Source organism: Barbus barbus (genome assembly GCF_936440315.1).
Source record: "Barbus barbus genome assembly, chromosome: 14".
Lineage (NCBI taxonomy): Eukaryota > Metazoa > Chordata > Actinopteri > Cypriniformes > Cyprinidae > Barbus > Barbus barbus.
Genome location: NC_136742.1, coordinates 13,429,511 through 13,446,609, shown reverse-complemented (window position 1 = coordinate 13,446,609; position 17,099 = coordinate 13,429,511). Strand labels below are relative to the sequence as shown.

At 36.5% G+C, this 17,099-nt stretch overlaps 1 protein-coding gene across 2 annotated transcripts; it reads right to left on the bottom strand.

Moving 5' to 3' along the window:
• Positions 1-1,159: 1,159 nt before the first annotated feature.
• Positions 1,160-17,099, bottom strand: LOC306879873 (myotubularin-related protein 9-like). 2 transcript variants are annotated; one of them, XM_079433096.1, is made up of 11 exons: positions 17,056-17,096; positions 16,371-16,576; positions 15,390-15,498; positions 15,147-15,272; positions 14,166-14,339; positions 13,869-14,086; positions 13,048-13,209; positions 10,401-10,542; positions 7,505-7,725; positions 6,335-6,486; positions 1,160-3,059 (listed from the first exon to the last, which is right to left on the bottom strand). In XM_079433096.1, exons 2-11 carry the CDS (start codon positions 16,550-16,552, stop codon positions 2,896-2,898), a joined length of 1,650 nt encoding a protein of 549 aa, XP_079289222.1. In that variant the 5' UTR covers positions 16,553-16,576; positions 17,056-17,096; the 3' UTR covers positions 1,160-2,895. The 2 variants fall into 2 exon arrangements, with proteins under 2 accessions (XP_079289222.1, XP_079289223.1); XM_079433097.1 differs by lacking the exon at positions 6,335-6,486 and having other exon boundaries at positions 1,245-2,058; positions 7,501-7,725; positions 17,056-17,099.

Here is a 17,099-nt window from a genome sequence, read left to right as displayed (position 1 = left end):
GGGTTTAAAAGCACATATATTTAAGAAACAGCTAAATCCACATCTCTTCCATCTTCATTTGACCCTCATTTGACTCTAGCACTCTCTTTCTAAATCTAATTCTATTTTATCTATTTTTTGACTTAATCCTCTAACACTTATTCGTTTTCTAACTGCTTGCTTTCTTAAAAAAGCCTTCTAACACTAGCCTTCTCTGTTCTTTATATATATATATATATATATAAACCTTGCTACGTGTACTGCGTTAGGCTAAATCGAGACATAGCACTTGTATTGCTCTTTTGTTGGTTTTGATTGCTCCTATTGTCATCATTTGAAAGTCGCTTTGGATAAAATCATATGTGGTTTTGCCTAATATGATTAAGCCTTCCTGTGATGCTCAATTGATCTTTACCCTGAAAATCTCTCAAAACCTCAGTCCCAACACTCCAGGTGTATTTATGAGGCTTTTCAATCTAATAGAACAATAGGACGGATACTGATGTGTGCAGGTCACAGAGGAAGGACAAATCTCCGACATATCAAAAGAGTTAATGAATAACTGAAAGTGACACACTTTTAAGGCTTGGGTGAAGTGTTTGCCCGGAGGTTACTTCAGGTCTGCTACCGTCTCTGTGAGCCTAACAAGTTGTTTTTGTGTCTATTAGACATTTTCCATGATTAAAAGCAGAAAACAGAGAATGTCAGCACACACATTATTTCCAGACATAGCAAAGAAATCAGTATCTGCACAGCACAAGAGGACCTGTATAGGGTGCATTTGAAACTTGAGCGCACATATACAGTGTACTGTATACGTGTGGCTGTATCAGGCCCATCCCCCAGGAAACACTGCATGTTCCTGATAATGAGCAGGGAACGCAACCATATGTTTATGCGACGAGAGATAAGGTGCTTTACACAGCCAGTGGTAGTATTTGCAAGCTTGTACAATATGAAACAGTGTTGCTGGTAACTAATTATTTGACAGTTCAGCAATAGGTTTTTAAAAAATAAATTATTCTGGCAATCCTTAATATATATATTATAATGAAAAATGGCATTCTATAATTTACATGAGCTTTACTGTATAATCAGTTAGAAGTTTACATACCATTGTTTCCTTTTTCTCAATGGTAATATCGGTCATTATTGTGATGCGCTGATAAGATTGACTACTGGTAATCCATATTTTATTACCATTTATTGCTTTGGAACTGAGATACTTACAGGTGGTCAAAAAAATAACAAATGCACACAGATGTACATTAAACAAATTTAATGCCCACAGAACATAACACACTTCAGTTATATATTTGATCAATATTTTGTAAAGCAAGTCATGACACTGTACAATTTTACAGTGAATCTTAATAATGCTTGTCAGTTGATGCTACTGAAGTGCCATAATGAAATAAAAAAAAATTGTGCATAAAAAAACAAAAACTGACTGTTTATCTATCCCCAGTATCAAAACCTACCTTAAACTAAAACACATTCATAAATGCAGCAGAGTCTAATTGATGGCAAGAACCCAGTGGAATATAAAAATTGCCTATATAGGCTACAGGAGTCACTGCACAATAGATTTAAATATTCAGATATTTATGAAACAAAATGGACCAAAAAAACATGTAACGGCACATTGAGCATATATATCTTGATTTATTTGCATAAATGATATGTGTAATGATTTGCATGAGATTTTGCTTCTGTCTACAGACCATGCTCATGTAGCTCGTGGAGAACTGGAGGGAATGAAATGCTTTTGTGCAGAACGGAAACCGTAATAATCCCAGTGGGCTTTATTTTTAGTTCCTAAACAACTGCTGTGCGTGTCCTAATAAAGATATTCATTAAAAAAAAAAACTTTTGTAACAAAGAATTTTAAGGGTTGTGGGTGGAAATTTATGACACATTATTCTCTATATCTCTAACAGAAATCTGGATTTTTAAACTATATACTAAACATCTTTATACAAATATGATTACCTGTCCACCAACAATCTTACATTTGTAAAGCAAAAAGTGCCGCTTTTGGCAATATCTTAAAGAAACAGTTCACCCAAAAATCCAAATCTGCTGAAAATGTACTCGCTTTCAGACCATCCAAAATGTAGTTTTTGTTCCTTCACACTTGCAAAACTTGCTCACAATACATCCTCTGTAGTGAATGGGTGCCATGAGATTGAGAGTTCAAAAAGCTGATAAAAAAAAAAAAATTGTGATGTTTTTATCGGCTGTTTGGACTCTCATTCTGTCAGCACCCATTCACTGAAGAGGATGTATTGGCGAGCAAGTGTTGTAATGTTAAATTTTTCCAAATCTGTTCTGATGAAGCAACCAATTCATCTACATCTTGGACAGCATTTTTGGGTGAACTATCTCTTTAATCATGTGGTCAGTGTCTCTTTGGAAGGAGTTAGGGAACACATTAGACTATGTAAACCAGCTGTGTTAGACTCAAATGATATTTCCAGCATCTAATAGTCAGTCCAATATTTTCCCTTTTATTTTATTTTAGAATTGTGTTTTCTATTGCACTTCATGGCACACGACTTAAAAAAAAAATTAAAATGGCACATCAGCAGTCCCTTTTCTTTGAGAACATGTAAACCAAAGCACCAATGTACAATCTCTAGTGAAATGACATCCATATCATAACCTGCTAATCAGTTTAAAATGTTTTACATGAACCACGTCCATAGTAAGGACAAGTGAGGCATAGTGTTTAAGTAAGAAAACTACAATGATATATTAATAGAGTAGCAGATCTAGTGGCCAGAGAGTAGAATCCATTGGAGTCCAATGGAGTCAGAAAGAAAGTATGATCAGAGGAGTGTAGATACATGTGCGTGAAGTTTAATTCAGTAAGACAGATATGGCAAATCAGAAGGATACCATTCTGTTGATGCCCTATGGTGTCTGCAGTGGGCTGTCCTCCGTCTCGAGCTGGGCCAGCTGTCTGCGCAGGCTGTTCACTTTGTTCTGCAGCTCCTTATTGTACTCTATAATATGGACCATCTCCTGATGGGCCTCGTCCAAACACTTTGTGGAGCGATTCCAGCGAAGGAATACCCCTACAGAGAAAAGAACAAGGTAGATAAGCAATATGTGATGATATCATTCTGTGTTGCTGATAAATGATCTTTTCTGGGATACACACACACACAAGAAAAAAAATGAGTTGTGAGATGGCCACATTGATCGCTCTGCTGTACCTTAAGGTTATACATAAGGAAAGCTTAAATATTCCCACACAAACACCAATCCCATGTTTCTTAACACACGCAAAGCTGACATTTTGTAATGGTGTTAAAGTGCACTACTCAATACTAACATTTGATTAGCTATTTCTCAAAGGACCTTGACACTTAAAGGAATAGTTAACCCAAAAATTAAAATGTACTCACCCCCAGGCCACCATAGATGTAGATGCGTTTGTTTCTGCAACACTGCATTGCATTGAATTTTATTTATTGCATTGCATCACTTGCTCCTCTGCAGTGAATGGGTGCCATCAGAATGAGAGTTAAAAAAAACATCACAATAATTACATAAGTAATCCACATGACTCCAGTACATTAGTTAATATCTTCTAAAGTGAAAAGCTGCGTGTTTGTAAGAAACAAATCCTTTTTTCTATAATAATACTGCTGTTTCCAGTGAAAGGTTTGTCTCATCTGAATCAGGAGAGAAATATGCACAGATAATCTAAGTGGAAAAAGTCCAAAATAGTTCTAAACAAATATATTAGTGAAATTTAATGTGAGAGGACAACAGGGGAAGGACATTTTCACTGGAGGAAGCCCTAAGAATTACAGACTCTTTTAGCCATGAGTGATGGTTTTAAAGTTCAAATGCTTTTTACAAATGCGCAGCTTTTCATGTCAAATCGTTAATTGATGGACTAGAGTTGTGAGGATTACTTGTTGATTATTGTGATGTTTTTATCAGATGTTTGGACTCTTATTCTGATAGCACCCATTCACTGCGGAGCAAGTAATGTAATGCTAATTTCCTCCAAATCTGTTCCGTTAAAGAAAAAAAGTCCTATATCTTGGACAGCCTGATACCATGTTAATATAGCCAACCAGTACTATAATAGCAATACATCTGCTTGCCAAAAATAAACTGGACACAGTTCTTTCACATATGGTTCTTTACAAAAGTGGAAGAAAGTGTGGGATTACGAATTTAAGAATCTGTTTAAAATATGCTGAACCTATGTTCTGACAAGGGATCACATGAAAAACAAAGGTGAAGTACATTGTATTTAGCATTTATAGTAAATATGACGACATCAGATGAACGATTCTGTTAAACAAATTTTGTAGCAAGAGGTTCCTGCTAGTTCCTGTTCTTATTGTAAATCAAATGAGCCAGATTACGGAGACTCTCACCTTTTGTTTGTAATGACTCTTGGTGCCCCTGCCCCAGTCTTTGAGTAGTTATGCTGATTGGATTAGGACTGGTTAAATGGGGCAGGTTGCTATACCTGAATACTTCATATGCATGATTTCTTTAAGGTCATCACCCAGGTGCTTTGTCTCCATTCCCAAGCACTGCCCCCTATATGTATATAAACTACAATGTATCACTGCCTTAGTTAGGCTTTTGATAGTCTCGCGTAGCTGAAGGTCTGGGAATTTTGGCCGCTTTCATTGGCCAAGGCCTGCCCAAGAGGCCATATGACTGACAGGTAAAGCAACCAATCATGTTTAGGGGCGTGGAAATCTAGCGTTTAGTTGATCCTGACAAGCGCTCATCATCAGTTGTAAAAACGACAGCTTTCTTCTTTCGTGAGGGAGTTTCGTGGCGTCACAGCATCTTTGTTTCCAGACGGAACGTTAAAGAACACGACACACACATCTCTTGGAAATCCTGTATAATCTAACCAATCTTCCATTCATCCCTGCATGCAGAATGCCTTTGTACACACAACCCTGACATTCACTGTGCAATGTACAAAAAATTGACACACTTAACTGATTTCTGTTACTTAACTGTGAAATGCTGAAACATTTAACGGTGTTTCTCATGATTTACCAATTAAATCCTTATTATTACACCCTTTAAATAACAAATTATTCTATAGTTAAATGAAATTTAGATTATTTCTAATTGCAATTATTATTATTATTGCATTTATCTTTACAGGGTTGGACAAGATAGTGAAGGAAAAGCAGCAAAAAATACCCAACAGACATGGGATTTTTTTATAAATATAGGTGAATGAACTATAATCTAGGCAAAGGCTTATATCTATACTATAAGACTGTTCAGTGTAGCTCTTTTGGTGAGTACACTAATATTCACACGTTTGACTGGTAATGTGTATGAAAGGTCTAAACATATCTGTGAGTTGTTTGAGAACTGCTCATGTGACTGAAAGTGAACCCCCATGGCATTAAACTCCATGTCTGCTTGGCTGCCTTTCCTGAAAGAGTCTCTTTCACTGCACCTCTAAAATAGAGGCATGACAGGCTCCAGAGATGAGGACTAAAAAATGAATGACACAGAGGTCATCAGGGTTAAATCATTGTCACACTTGTGAATTCCATGTGATGTTAATCTGTATCTGGTGCAAGGCTTAAAACAAATGAGCCTCAGAGTTGCTTCTTTAATGCTTAATAATATCTTAAACATGACAAGGAAGGTGAGTTTTCTTGATTAAAAATTCAACAGAGCTAAATGGATTATTATATTTTGAGTGATAGTAACTTTATTTTTTACATTTAGCCTGTTTCATCTTTGTTTAATATATGTCCAGAAAACCACACTCTGTCATATATACAAACTACAATAACTTTGCAGCGGACTATAGGAGTGTTCTTTATAAATGTAAATAATTCATTTACAGAATATTGTATTCTAATATTAAAATACGTCTTATATGTAATTAATATAAATATCATTTTAGATTTTAATATAAAGAAAATTGTAAAGAATATATGGTCCAGAAGGCTTTCATTTTCATTACACTAGGAGAATTGTAATTATTCAGATGGAAATCTGTCTCAGAATTTGTTAAACATGATGTTGACTGACGTGACTAATGCACAAGATACAGTATCTATAGGTGCATCTATAGTATGTCATGGAGGAATGGTGACATACCATTAATTTCAAAACACATACTGATTTATGATCCACACGTTCTTTAAGCATCTCACACATCCGAAGGTTCACTGCTAAAATATAGTTAAAGCACCAAACAACACATGACTGCCCCCTATAGTTTAACTGGGTAAACATGCTTTTCATGATCATCTTCATGATGATGTCACATTCACAGCCGGTGCTGGAAGAAATCAAAAAATGAGAGGAATGTGTGAGATTTGATGGTGCTCACCCTCCCACGGAAGCAGGCTCTGAGGAGCCACAGACGGCCAGATGACCAGGTTGTTGGGCTCATACAGTGGGTTGAGAAATCGCTCCAGCTCCTGAGGTCTGTTCACCCATGACCACAAAGAAACAGTTTTCTGAGACAGCTGCAGCTTCCCCCTGAAACATTACACAGTGCAAAGTACAAAGTTTACATTTAAACCTAACTTTACAGTAAAGTTTATGTTATGAAGAGTGAGACACATCCAGCCGTTGCCATCCATTATGTTACAATAGGCAACTATTCTGCACTTCAATCTGAACACTAACATTCATAAATATTCTAATCTTACAATTCTTCTGAGTTACAAGCTACACTCTTTAATATAAAGGTTGCAAAGAGGTTTTGCAGAAGAACCATTTTACATTCCCTAAAGAACCTTTCAGTGAACAGTTCTTAAAGTAACCAAATAAAGAATCTTTTACCACTATAAACCACCTTTTATACAAGGGAAAGTTTCTATAGATGTTAAAGGTTCTTCATGGAAACACGATGCCCATAAGGAACCTTTATTTTTTGAGTTCATTTAAAGAAAACGTATGTTACAATGTTAAACCAGAATGAAACCTCTCCTCCTGGGTCTAAAGATCAGATTTATGACGTCACAAACTACACACCATTCATTGTCGGTAAATGACTGTACCAAAACTGGACATTTTGAAATGTGGAAACTCATTTCACAACACATTTACCAAAACATCCTGTTCAGAATATGAAACAAACACAAAAGGGTCACGGCAAGTTGACCTTTACTGATGCAGGAGTGTTGACGGAATGGGTCGTGACTTGTGACCTTATGCTCTTGAACATATCTTTCCATATGGATAGAATTACAACATGCCATGTGTTTATGTACAAGTGTAAACTATGGCCCAATCTCAAATACCCTTGCGGTTTTCTTTCATACCCACCTTTGGTGACGTAACTGTCACACAGACACACAAGTTACCTTCAGAGTGAGAGAATAACTGTGGTGTTTGCGACAGGGCCTGTGTTGGCTACTTAGAGATTTATCTGATATGGTTAAAACAAACTGTTTTTACAAAGTTGTATGTGAGGAAATACAGGAAATGGCATGGCATGTGAGAATCTGTAAATGGACGTCATGACAGGAATGTGATGAAGGGGGACACTAACCTCTCAACCACGCAGTTTCCAAGGAAAGTGCCAAACTGTGAGGCATAGGCGTGCTCGAAGAGCATGATCAGGAAGCTCTCGTTGAACTGGAAGGAGCAAGGGAACTGCCGCAGGATCTGCCACACACAGTCCAGGAAAAGCAGGAACACGGGCGCTTCATTCCGGGGCTTCCAGTTTGAGTATGCAGACTGTGCACAGCGCTGCTGGAATGGGTGGCCGGCCTGGAGGTAAAGATTACAGGATAATAGGTTACCCCAGACTTCACAGAGAAACATCATTTTAAAACCAAGGCTGAGTCTCATTCCACTTCCTAGTTTCCTATGTTGTTAATCAGTGTATTATCAAATTGGACATTAGCAAGGGTCTTGATTTTCTACACATTACTTGTGACACATTTTATAGTCATTACAACTATGTAGTAGTATTTAATCAAAAATATGTCATTATATATACAGTAATGGCCAAAAATATCGGCACCCTTGGTAAATATGATCAAAGAAGGCTGTGAAAATTAATCTGCATTGTTAATTTTGATCTTTTATTTAAAAAATTGACAAAAATGTAACCTTTCATTGGAAAATAAGAATTTAAAATTGGGGGAAATATCATTATGAAATAAATGTTTTTCTCAAATACACGTTGGACACAATTATTGGCACCCCTAGAAATTCTTATGAGCAAAATATCTCTGAAGTATATTCCCATTCATATTCACAATTTTGAGCACTCCAGGGTGATTATGAACATGAAATTATCCAGCCATGGCTTCCTGTTTCACAGAAATATAAATAGGAGGAAAAAAACAAAGCCCAAATTCCCTTAATCATCCATCACAATGAGAAAAACCAAAGAATATATTTCTGATGTGCAGTAAAAGATAATTGACCTTTACAAATTAGTGAAGTGGCTTTAAGAAAAGAGCTAGAGCAGTGAAAATCCCCATTTCCACCATCAGGGCAATAATTAAGAATTTCCAATCAACAGAAAATGTTACGAAACTGCCTGGAAGAGGACGTGTGTCTATATCGTCCTAATGCACGGTGAGAAGGAGAGTTTGAGTGGCTAAAGACTCTTCAAGGATCACAGCTGGAGAATTGCAGAAAATAGTTGAGTCTCGGGGTCAGAAAACCTAAAAATAATGTCAAACAGCAACTACATCACAACATGTTGTTTGGGAGGGTTTCAAGAAAAATTCTCCTCACTCATCCAAAAACAAACTCCAGCATATTCAGTTATCAGACACGACTGGCACTTCAAATGGGACTGGCTTCAATGGTCAGATGAAACTAAAAAATTAGCTTTTAAGCAGCAAACACTCAAGATGGGTCTGGTGAACACAGGGATAAAAAGTACCCCATGTGTACAATGAAACATACTTTGATGTTGTGGGCCTATATTTCTGCTGGAGGTCCTGGACATCTTGTTTAGACACATGGCATCATGGATTCTATCACATACCAACAGATAAAAAATCAATAAGTGACTGCCTAAAAATCTTATAATGGGCCATGTTTGGATCTTCCAACCGTACAATAATCCAAACACAAACCTCAAAAACAACACAAAAATGGGTCACTGAGCACAAAACCAAGCTTCTGCTATGGCCATTCCAGTCCTCTGACCTGAACCCTGTAGAAAATGAGTGGGGTGAACTGAAGAGAAGCACCACCAACATGGAGCTGGGAATCTAAAGGGTCTGGACTCTGGAGTGATTCTGGATGAAGGAATGGTCTCTGATCTCTTGTCAGGTGTTCTCTAACCTCAACAGGCATTATAGGAGAAAATTTAGAGCTGTTAAACTGGCAAATGGAGGTTTCAAAAAGTATTGAATAAAAGGGTGCCGTTAATTGTGGCCAATGTGTATTAGAGAAAAACATTTATTTCATAATGATACCCCCCCCTCCCCCCCCCCATTTTAAATTCTTATTATCCAATGAAAGGTTAGATTTTTGTGAATTTTTTAAATAAAAGATCAAAAGGATTAACAATACAGATTAATTTTCACAGCCTTCTTTGGTCATATTTACCAAGGGTGCCGATATTTTTGGCCATGACTGTATATATTGATATGTTAAGTAGATACATAAAGGCATTTAGAAATAAAAAAAATATGATAAAAAGAAAAATACTGACCATACAACACTACTCCGACGTTTTACTGTTGAAAATATATTTTTTAATGTTTCTGAAGTGTCCTATGCTCACCACAGTGCTACATTTATTTGATAGAAAATACAGTAAAATCAGTAATATTATTACAATTTAAAATAATTTTCCAATTTAATACATCTATAACTCCAGTCCTCAATGTCACATTATTCTTCAGAAATCATTCTAATATGCTGATTTGGTACTCCAGAAACAATTATTATTTTTATCAATGTTGGAAATGTGTGTGTTGCTTAATATTTTTTTGTGGAAACGGGATTTTTTTTTTTTAGGAATATCTGACAAATAGAAAGCTCAAAAGAACAGCATTTGTTTGAAATAGAAAACTTTTGTAACATTATCAATGTCTTTACTGTCACTTTTGATTAATGTAATGCATCACTGCTAAATTAACCCAAACTTCTGCACACTGTACAAGTACATAAATAAATTAATAAAATAATAAAACAAGCTGTTTTTACATCTAACAACAACAATCACAATTAACTCCAGTAGAATATTGTCTATTTTTTGTGTGATGGAAAAAGTGTATTTTAAAATACTTTGTCTTTATACAGTAACACTTTTGCTCTTCTCTGATGCCCTATGATGATATTTCCGGTGTGCAAATATAGTGAGCAGCCAACTTTTTTACAGTACATTCAGAGAATTTCTAGGGAGGGTAACAGAATGATTTTGGCAATGGGACAGAAAGCAGAAATCAGACACAACCGTCAAGGTTTCTCACCTGTAACCACTCTCGCTCAATCAGCGTCTCAAAGCCACGGATGGTTCTGCATGCCGGATCGAGGATGATCTGGGCGAGAGACGTGACCTGCAGTGTTGAATCAGTGCCCTCTGTGCCATGAACCAGCACTGACGCCCCTTCCCTAGAGTACAACACAAATTAAAGTGGCCCCTCCAAGTTTGAAACTGCACTCTGTTTGAGATTATTTAGCACACACATAGTGCTACAAACCTGATAATGAACTGCATGCCAAAAGCAGCTTTTAATGCAGCAGTACCAGTGTGGTATGAACATAATGATGATTACCAAATAAACACACGCCACCCGATCTAAATATTCCCTCACATTTTAATAGTAATGACTTTATGAATTTCTTTACTGATAAAATAGATAACATCAGAAATACAATATCAAATGTATATTCTACGGCGTCTAGTATTTCAGCTTCATTCATCGCACCCAAAGAAAAACTGCAGTGCTTTACAACTATAGGACAGGAAGAGCTAAATAAACTTATCAGTGGATCTAAACCAACAATGTGTTTATTAGATCCTGTACCCACTAAACTACTGAAAGAGTTGTTACCTGTAGCAGAAGAACCGCTTCTCAATATTATTAACTCATCGTTATCTTTAGGTCACGTCCCAAAACCATTCAAGCTGGCGGTTATTAAGCCTCTTATTAAGAAACCACAACTAGATTCTAATGAACTGGCAAATTACAGACCCATTTCAAATCTTCCGTTTATGTCTAAAATTTTTGAAAATGTTGCGTCTGCTCAATTGTGTTCCTACTTGCAAAAAAATGATCTCTATGAAGAATTTCAGTCAGGTTTCAGGCCTCACCATAGCACAGAAACTGCACTTGTTAAAATTACAAATGACTTGCTTCTTGCTTCAGACCAAGGCTGCATCTCATTGCTAGTATTACTTGATCTTAGTGCTGCGTTCGACACTATAGACACACTCATAGATCGATTACAAAACTATACTGGTATTCAAGGGCAGGCTTTAAGATGGTTTAGATCCTACCTGTCCGATCGCTACCACTTTGTTCATTTAAATGGAGAGTCATCTCAATTATCACCAGTAAAGTATGGAGTACCACAAGGATCTGTCCTAGGCCCCTTGGTAATATTATTAGAAAATACGGGATTAGTTTTCATTGTTATGCTGATGATATTCAACTATATATCTCAGCAAGACCAGATTAAATTTATCAACTAAGCTAATAGATTGTGTAAAAAATGTAAAAGATTGGATGACCAATAATTTCCTCCTATTAAATTCAGATAAGACAAGAGATATTACTTACTGGACCAAAAAAAACAGTACACATAATCTCATGGATTATAATTTGCAACTAGACGGATGTACTGTTACGTCCTCTAAAGTCAAAAATCTGGGTGTTATATTAGACAGCAACTTGTCCTTTGAAAATCATATTTCCCATGTTACAAAAACAGCATTCTTCCATCTTAGAAACATTGCCAAGCTTCGAAACATGCTACCTGTTTCTGATGCAGAAAAGCTAGTTCATGCATTCATGACCTCTAGACTGGACTATTGTAATGCACTGCTAGGTGGTTGTCCTGCATCTTCAATAAACAAGCTACAGATAGTCCAAAATGCAGCAGCTAGAGTTCTTACCAGGTCAAGAAAATATGATCATATTACCCCAATTTTACAGTCTCTGCACTGGCTACCTATTAAGTTCCGTATCATTTACAAAATATTATTACTTGCCTATAAGGCCCTAAATGGTTTAGCTCCTGCGTACCTAGCTCGTTTTCTACCACGCTACAATCCAACCCGCTCCCTAAGGTCGCAGAACTCTGGACTTTTGGTAGTAGTAGCAAAGTCCACTAAAGGAGGTAGAGCTTTCTCACATTTGGCTCCCAAACTCTGGAATAGCCTTCCTGATAATGTTCGGGGTTCAGACACACTCTCTCTGTTTAAATCTAGATTAAAGACACATCTCTTTAGCCAAGCATTCACATAATGCATTTTATAATCTTGTACTGCAGTTATATCTGATCAAATGTACATTATTATTATTCTTTAGCTTGGGTTGAACAAATCATTTTTGCTTAGATGGAACAGCAGCTACGCTAATTATGTCTCTATTTGTTTCTCTGTTTCTGTCACTGGATTAACATCCCATGGTAACTAGGAATTACAGAAGCTTCAGTCTGGATCCAACCCTTAAATGATCTGAGATGACCGAACACCTGAGAAAAGATAATGCCAACCCCTCAGAGGACCTCAGAGGATGCCAATGCTCAGACAACATACAGAATTACCAATTTTTGCCATAAGTTAAATATATTAAGGTTCTGCAATATATAAATATACTGTGGAAACTTAATTTCCTGTAGAGCTTCTTTGCAACGATTTGTATCGTAAAAAGCACTATACAAATAAACTTGAATTTACAGCATGACAACAGCACTAATTATCACCACAACAAGCTTTGCAACAAATGTGGCGAGAAACAGGGCGACATCAGCTTTTGTAATTAACTTAGAATAGAGCTAAAACAGTAATTAACACAGCTGCACAATATGGCATGTACAGATCTGTCTGCAGTGTAATGGCTCTGTGTGTGTGTGTGGGACAGGAACAGATAGATATATCAACAGATGTACCTGTCAATGCACTGTGCAGCCAGGCAGGCCGTTGTGAGGATTTCCTTAACATTACTCTGCCAGTTGGAGGCTTCAAGTTTACTAAGCCAGCGGTCCATGCTGTGCGACTGATCGTTGCATGCCTCCACCAGCTTTATCAGACTCTCCTGCAGAACATTAGACCTGTGGGAGAACAGCTGTCAGATTATAGTCTCAGTTACAGGACTCATTTATGCAGCTGTGTTTGTTTGCTTGCATATGGTATGCTTCAGTTCCAAATGAGCATTTTAGCTGCAATTGACGTGCTTTCCAGTCTTGAACGAGTTTAAGCCCCCTAATAAAAGTACAGTGGGTACTAGTCTCAGTCTCAGATGGTACAAATCGCTCACAGTCCATTCACTGACCGACTGATGTATATTGATCACAAAATTGAAAAGAAAGTGATTTGATTCACTGACTTAAGCAACATTATCAGTTTGCCTGTAAACCAGGCTGAACACTTAAGAAATAGTCACTGGATTTGCCAAAGTTACAACTAAATGATATCACAGGAATAAATTACATTTTAAAATATTTAAATAGAAAACAGTTATTTTAAATTGTAATACTGTATTTTTACTATACTGTATACTGTACTGTGTTTTTACTGTATTCTTAATCAAATTAATGCAGCATTACAATGATGTAATGTTTAAATTGTAATTTTTATGTTTACTTAAAATTGTATCAAATTCTATGTTTGTTTGTTTTTTTTGTTATGTCTGGCCATAACATGAAAATGATTATCAGTCAGAATATTAATATTATCCATCTCTACTGTGTGAGAATAATTGGATACACACCTCTCAATGGCTTTATGGATCCTCCTCCACTGAGGGTAGTTGGCTTCCTGTTCAAATCCTCCTCCGCGAGCTTTAGCCTGCTGCGCCACAGCTATAGTCCGCGTGTCAATGATGTAACCTCGCTTCCCGGCGCAAAGCGTGGCATTGATCAGTTTCTCGTCCTCTTTGCAGCGGCGTCCATTGGTTCCTGTTAGTGGCTGTGCTGCTCGCATCATCACCTGTGGACAGTGTGATCAGAGTCTGTATTAAACAGGTCAACATTTGGAAACAAAATTTCCAAAGTGCACTTCTTCTAACCATGCCGTTTTTCTTGTGGTAGTAACTGAGCACAGGGAAACGGCCTCCGTGGCGGAAGCAAGCAGCTTTGCACAGACTTTCATCATCGATGTCTTTGGGCACAGTCAGTAGGGATGGGTACGAGGGGCACACGCTGAAGTCTTTATTTACCTCACTTAGTCTCCATTCATCTGTCTGAGAGAGGACAACAGAACTCAGTGTCACCTTTATTTAATTAGACACTTTATTTTTAATTGAAAATCAAAAGCAGAAAAAGCATTCATTAATGTTTAATTACTACAAAACTAATCCAAAAGAGGTTTAAAATAAACAGATATACACTACCACTCAAAAGCTGGAGTCAGTAATTTTTTTAAGAAATTAATTTTATTTAGCAAGGATGGATTCAATTGATCAACCGTGACAGTAAAGACATTTATAATGTTAGAAAAATAATCATTCATTCAAATAAATGCTGTTTAGAGCACTTAAGGTTTCCACAAAATATTACTATTATATTAACTGTTTTCAACATTGATAATGATAATAAACGCTCCTTGAGCTCCAAAACAGCATATTAGAATGATTTCTGAAAGATCACGTGATATTGAAGACTGGAGTAATGATGCTGAAATTTTAGCTTTGCCATCACAGGACTAAATGACATTTTTAAATAAATTATAATAGAGAACAGTTATTTTAAATTGTAATTGTATTTCAGAATATTATTAATGTGCTATTATATTTTAATCTAATAAACACAGCTTTGGTGTATAAATAACATTTTAAAAAACTTACTGACCCCAAGCTTTTGAACGGTGGTGTATGAAATGCTAACAGTATTTGGATTAAATTGAGTATCAGAGCATGCAGTCACGAATGTGTGCTCTTTGGCTTCCCATAGAGAATCATCTGAAAAAATGAGCAATGATACACTGAGAAACTGTATTGCAACTTTTTCTGATGACCTCAGTGTCAAGGCTTCCAGGGATAAAACAATACCATAGACTCCAGATCTTTGAAAGCCTCCTCTGGTACGAACAACTGCCATCCATCCTCAATGACCTCAAACAAAGGACGGTAGAAGAACGGATACTTCAGGGACACAGAGTCCAGCGTGGAGAGAGCCTGAGAAATGAACAATCAGAATCTGAATACTAACTACAAAAAACTGATTAGTAGAAATTAGGGTTATTATTTCATTATTATTGTGCTTTATGAGAGTGAGTACTAATGCAGTTTTACTTCAATTGAGCTGGCAATATTAAGACACTCCTCCATGCCAGGTATGTCCAGCTGAATCACCCGCAGGTCCTTACACTTTACAATAATAGCTCCCAGTGATCCGACAAACCTGTGCACATTAGGTCAGTACAATGTTTTTGATGCTGTTCTCACCAAGGCTGCATTTATTTGATCAAAAATGTATTAAAACCACTAATATTGTGAAATAGTATTACATTTTAAAATAACTGTTTTCTATACAGTTTTAAAATGTAATTTATTACATGTCAAAGCTGAATTTTCAGCAGACATTACTCCAGTCTTTAGTGCTATGATTCCTCAGAAATCCTTCTAATATGAGAATTCTTATTATTATCAGTGTTGAAAACAGTTGTGCTGCTTAATTTTTTAATTGTTTTGAAAACAGTGATACATTTTTCAGGATTCTTTGATGAATATGAAGTTCAAAAGAACATAATTTATTTGAATCATATCTTTTGTAACATTATAAATGTCTTTACTGTCGTGTTTGATCAATTACATGCATCCTTGATTAATAAAAATACATATGTGACCACAAAACCTTAAGTAGCACGGGGATATTTGTAGCAATAGTCAACAATACATACACAATATGGGTCAAAAAATTATTAGGATATTACGTATAGATCATGTTCTATGAACATTTTTTTATTTTATTTTTTTTGCACCCTCAGTTTACAGATTTTCAAATAGTTGTATCTTTCCCAAATATTGTCCTATCCTAACAAACCATACATCAATGGAAAGCTTATATATATATTCAGCTTTCAGATGATGTAGAAATCTAACTTTCAAAAAAATGACCCTTATGACTGGTTTTGTGGTTCAGGGTCACATATATTTTTATTTTATTGACCCTAAACTTATGAACAGTCGTAAAAATTACAAAAATTGTATTTAAAAATAATACGCCCTTTTTACTAGTTGTCTCAGACTTCCCTCTCTGTATATCAGCAGTACCTTTTCTCAATAGAGTCAATGTTAGCATGAAGCAGCCAGAGCTCCTCAGTGTTGTCCTGGCGAGAAGACAAGATGAGGTGATGTCCTGTCAGACACAGAGTTCCCTCCACAGTGGGCATGAAGGGTCGGTGGAGGACCACCCCATCCACACGAGGGGTTTTGATCAGCTCAGCAAACTCCATGATGTTTTGAGTGGTACAAGAAACCTGCGAGAGTCAATGGGAGAGGAAACACTGATGAATGCTGTAATACAAACCACGTCTTAGTCTCATTATATTAGGTTTCTTATTATTCTGTTATTTGCATTCATCTGACAACTAAACCGATATAATAGTATGATGATAACTGAGATACACTGTGGATTTCTCGTCTGGTGCAGGTTGCAAAAAACAAGAGACAACACTAAGAAAAATACCACATTCGTCTATTTTACTCGAAGGAGCATAACTAAACCAGACACGTGTATTTACAAACAGTTATTTTAGCGTATTCAAGGTATCTCGGCTCGCTGTGTCATCAGACTGAAATATGACAACAAACGGGATTTGCAGCTTTGTGTCTCATCAACGTGAAGACGCTCGGACTAAAACTAATCAAATTAATTCGACAAAGAACCGCAGGTGAAAATATGCATTTTAAACATGTAAGTTAGCCTACGTAGAGGAGACAACAACATTTCTCTCACCTGACAACTCCACTTCCCTGTTTCCACTCCTTTGTTGGATTTGC

Coding starts and splice junctions, on each gene's coding strand:
- LOC306879873 (XM_079433096.1), bottom strand. CDS start 16,552: ATGGAGTTTGCTGAGCTGATCAAAACCCCTCGTGTGGATGGGGTGGTC. Junction 14,340..15,146: donor TCAAAGATCTGGAGTCTATG/GTATTGTTTTAT, acceptor GTCCTCTCTCAG/ACAGATGAATGGAGACTAAG. Junction 14,087..14,165: donor ACCACAAGAAAAACGGCATG/GTTAGAAGAAGT, acceptor CACTGTCCACAG/GTGATGATGCGAGCAGCACA.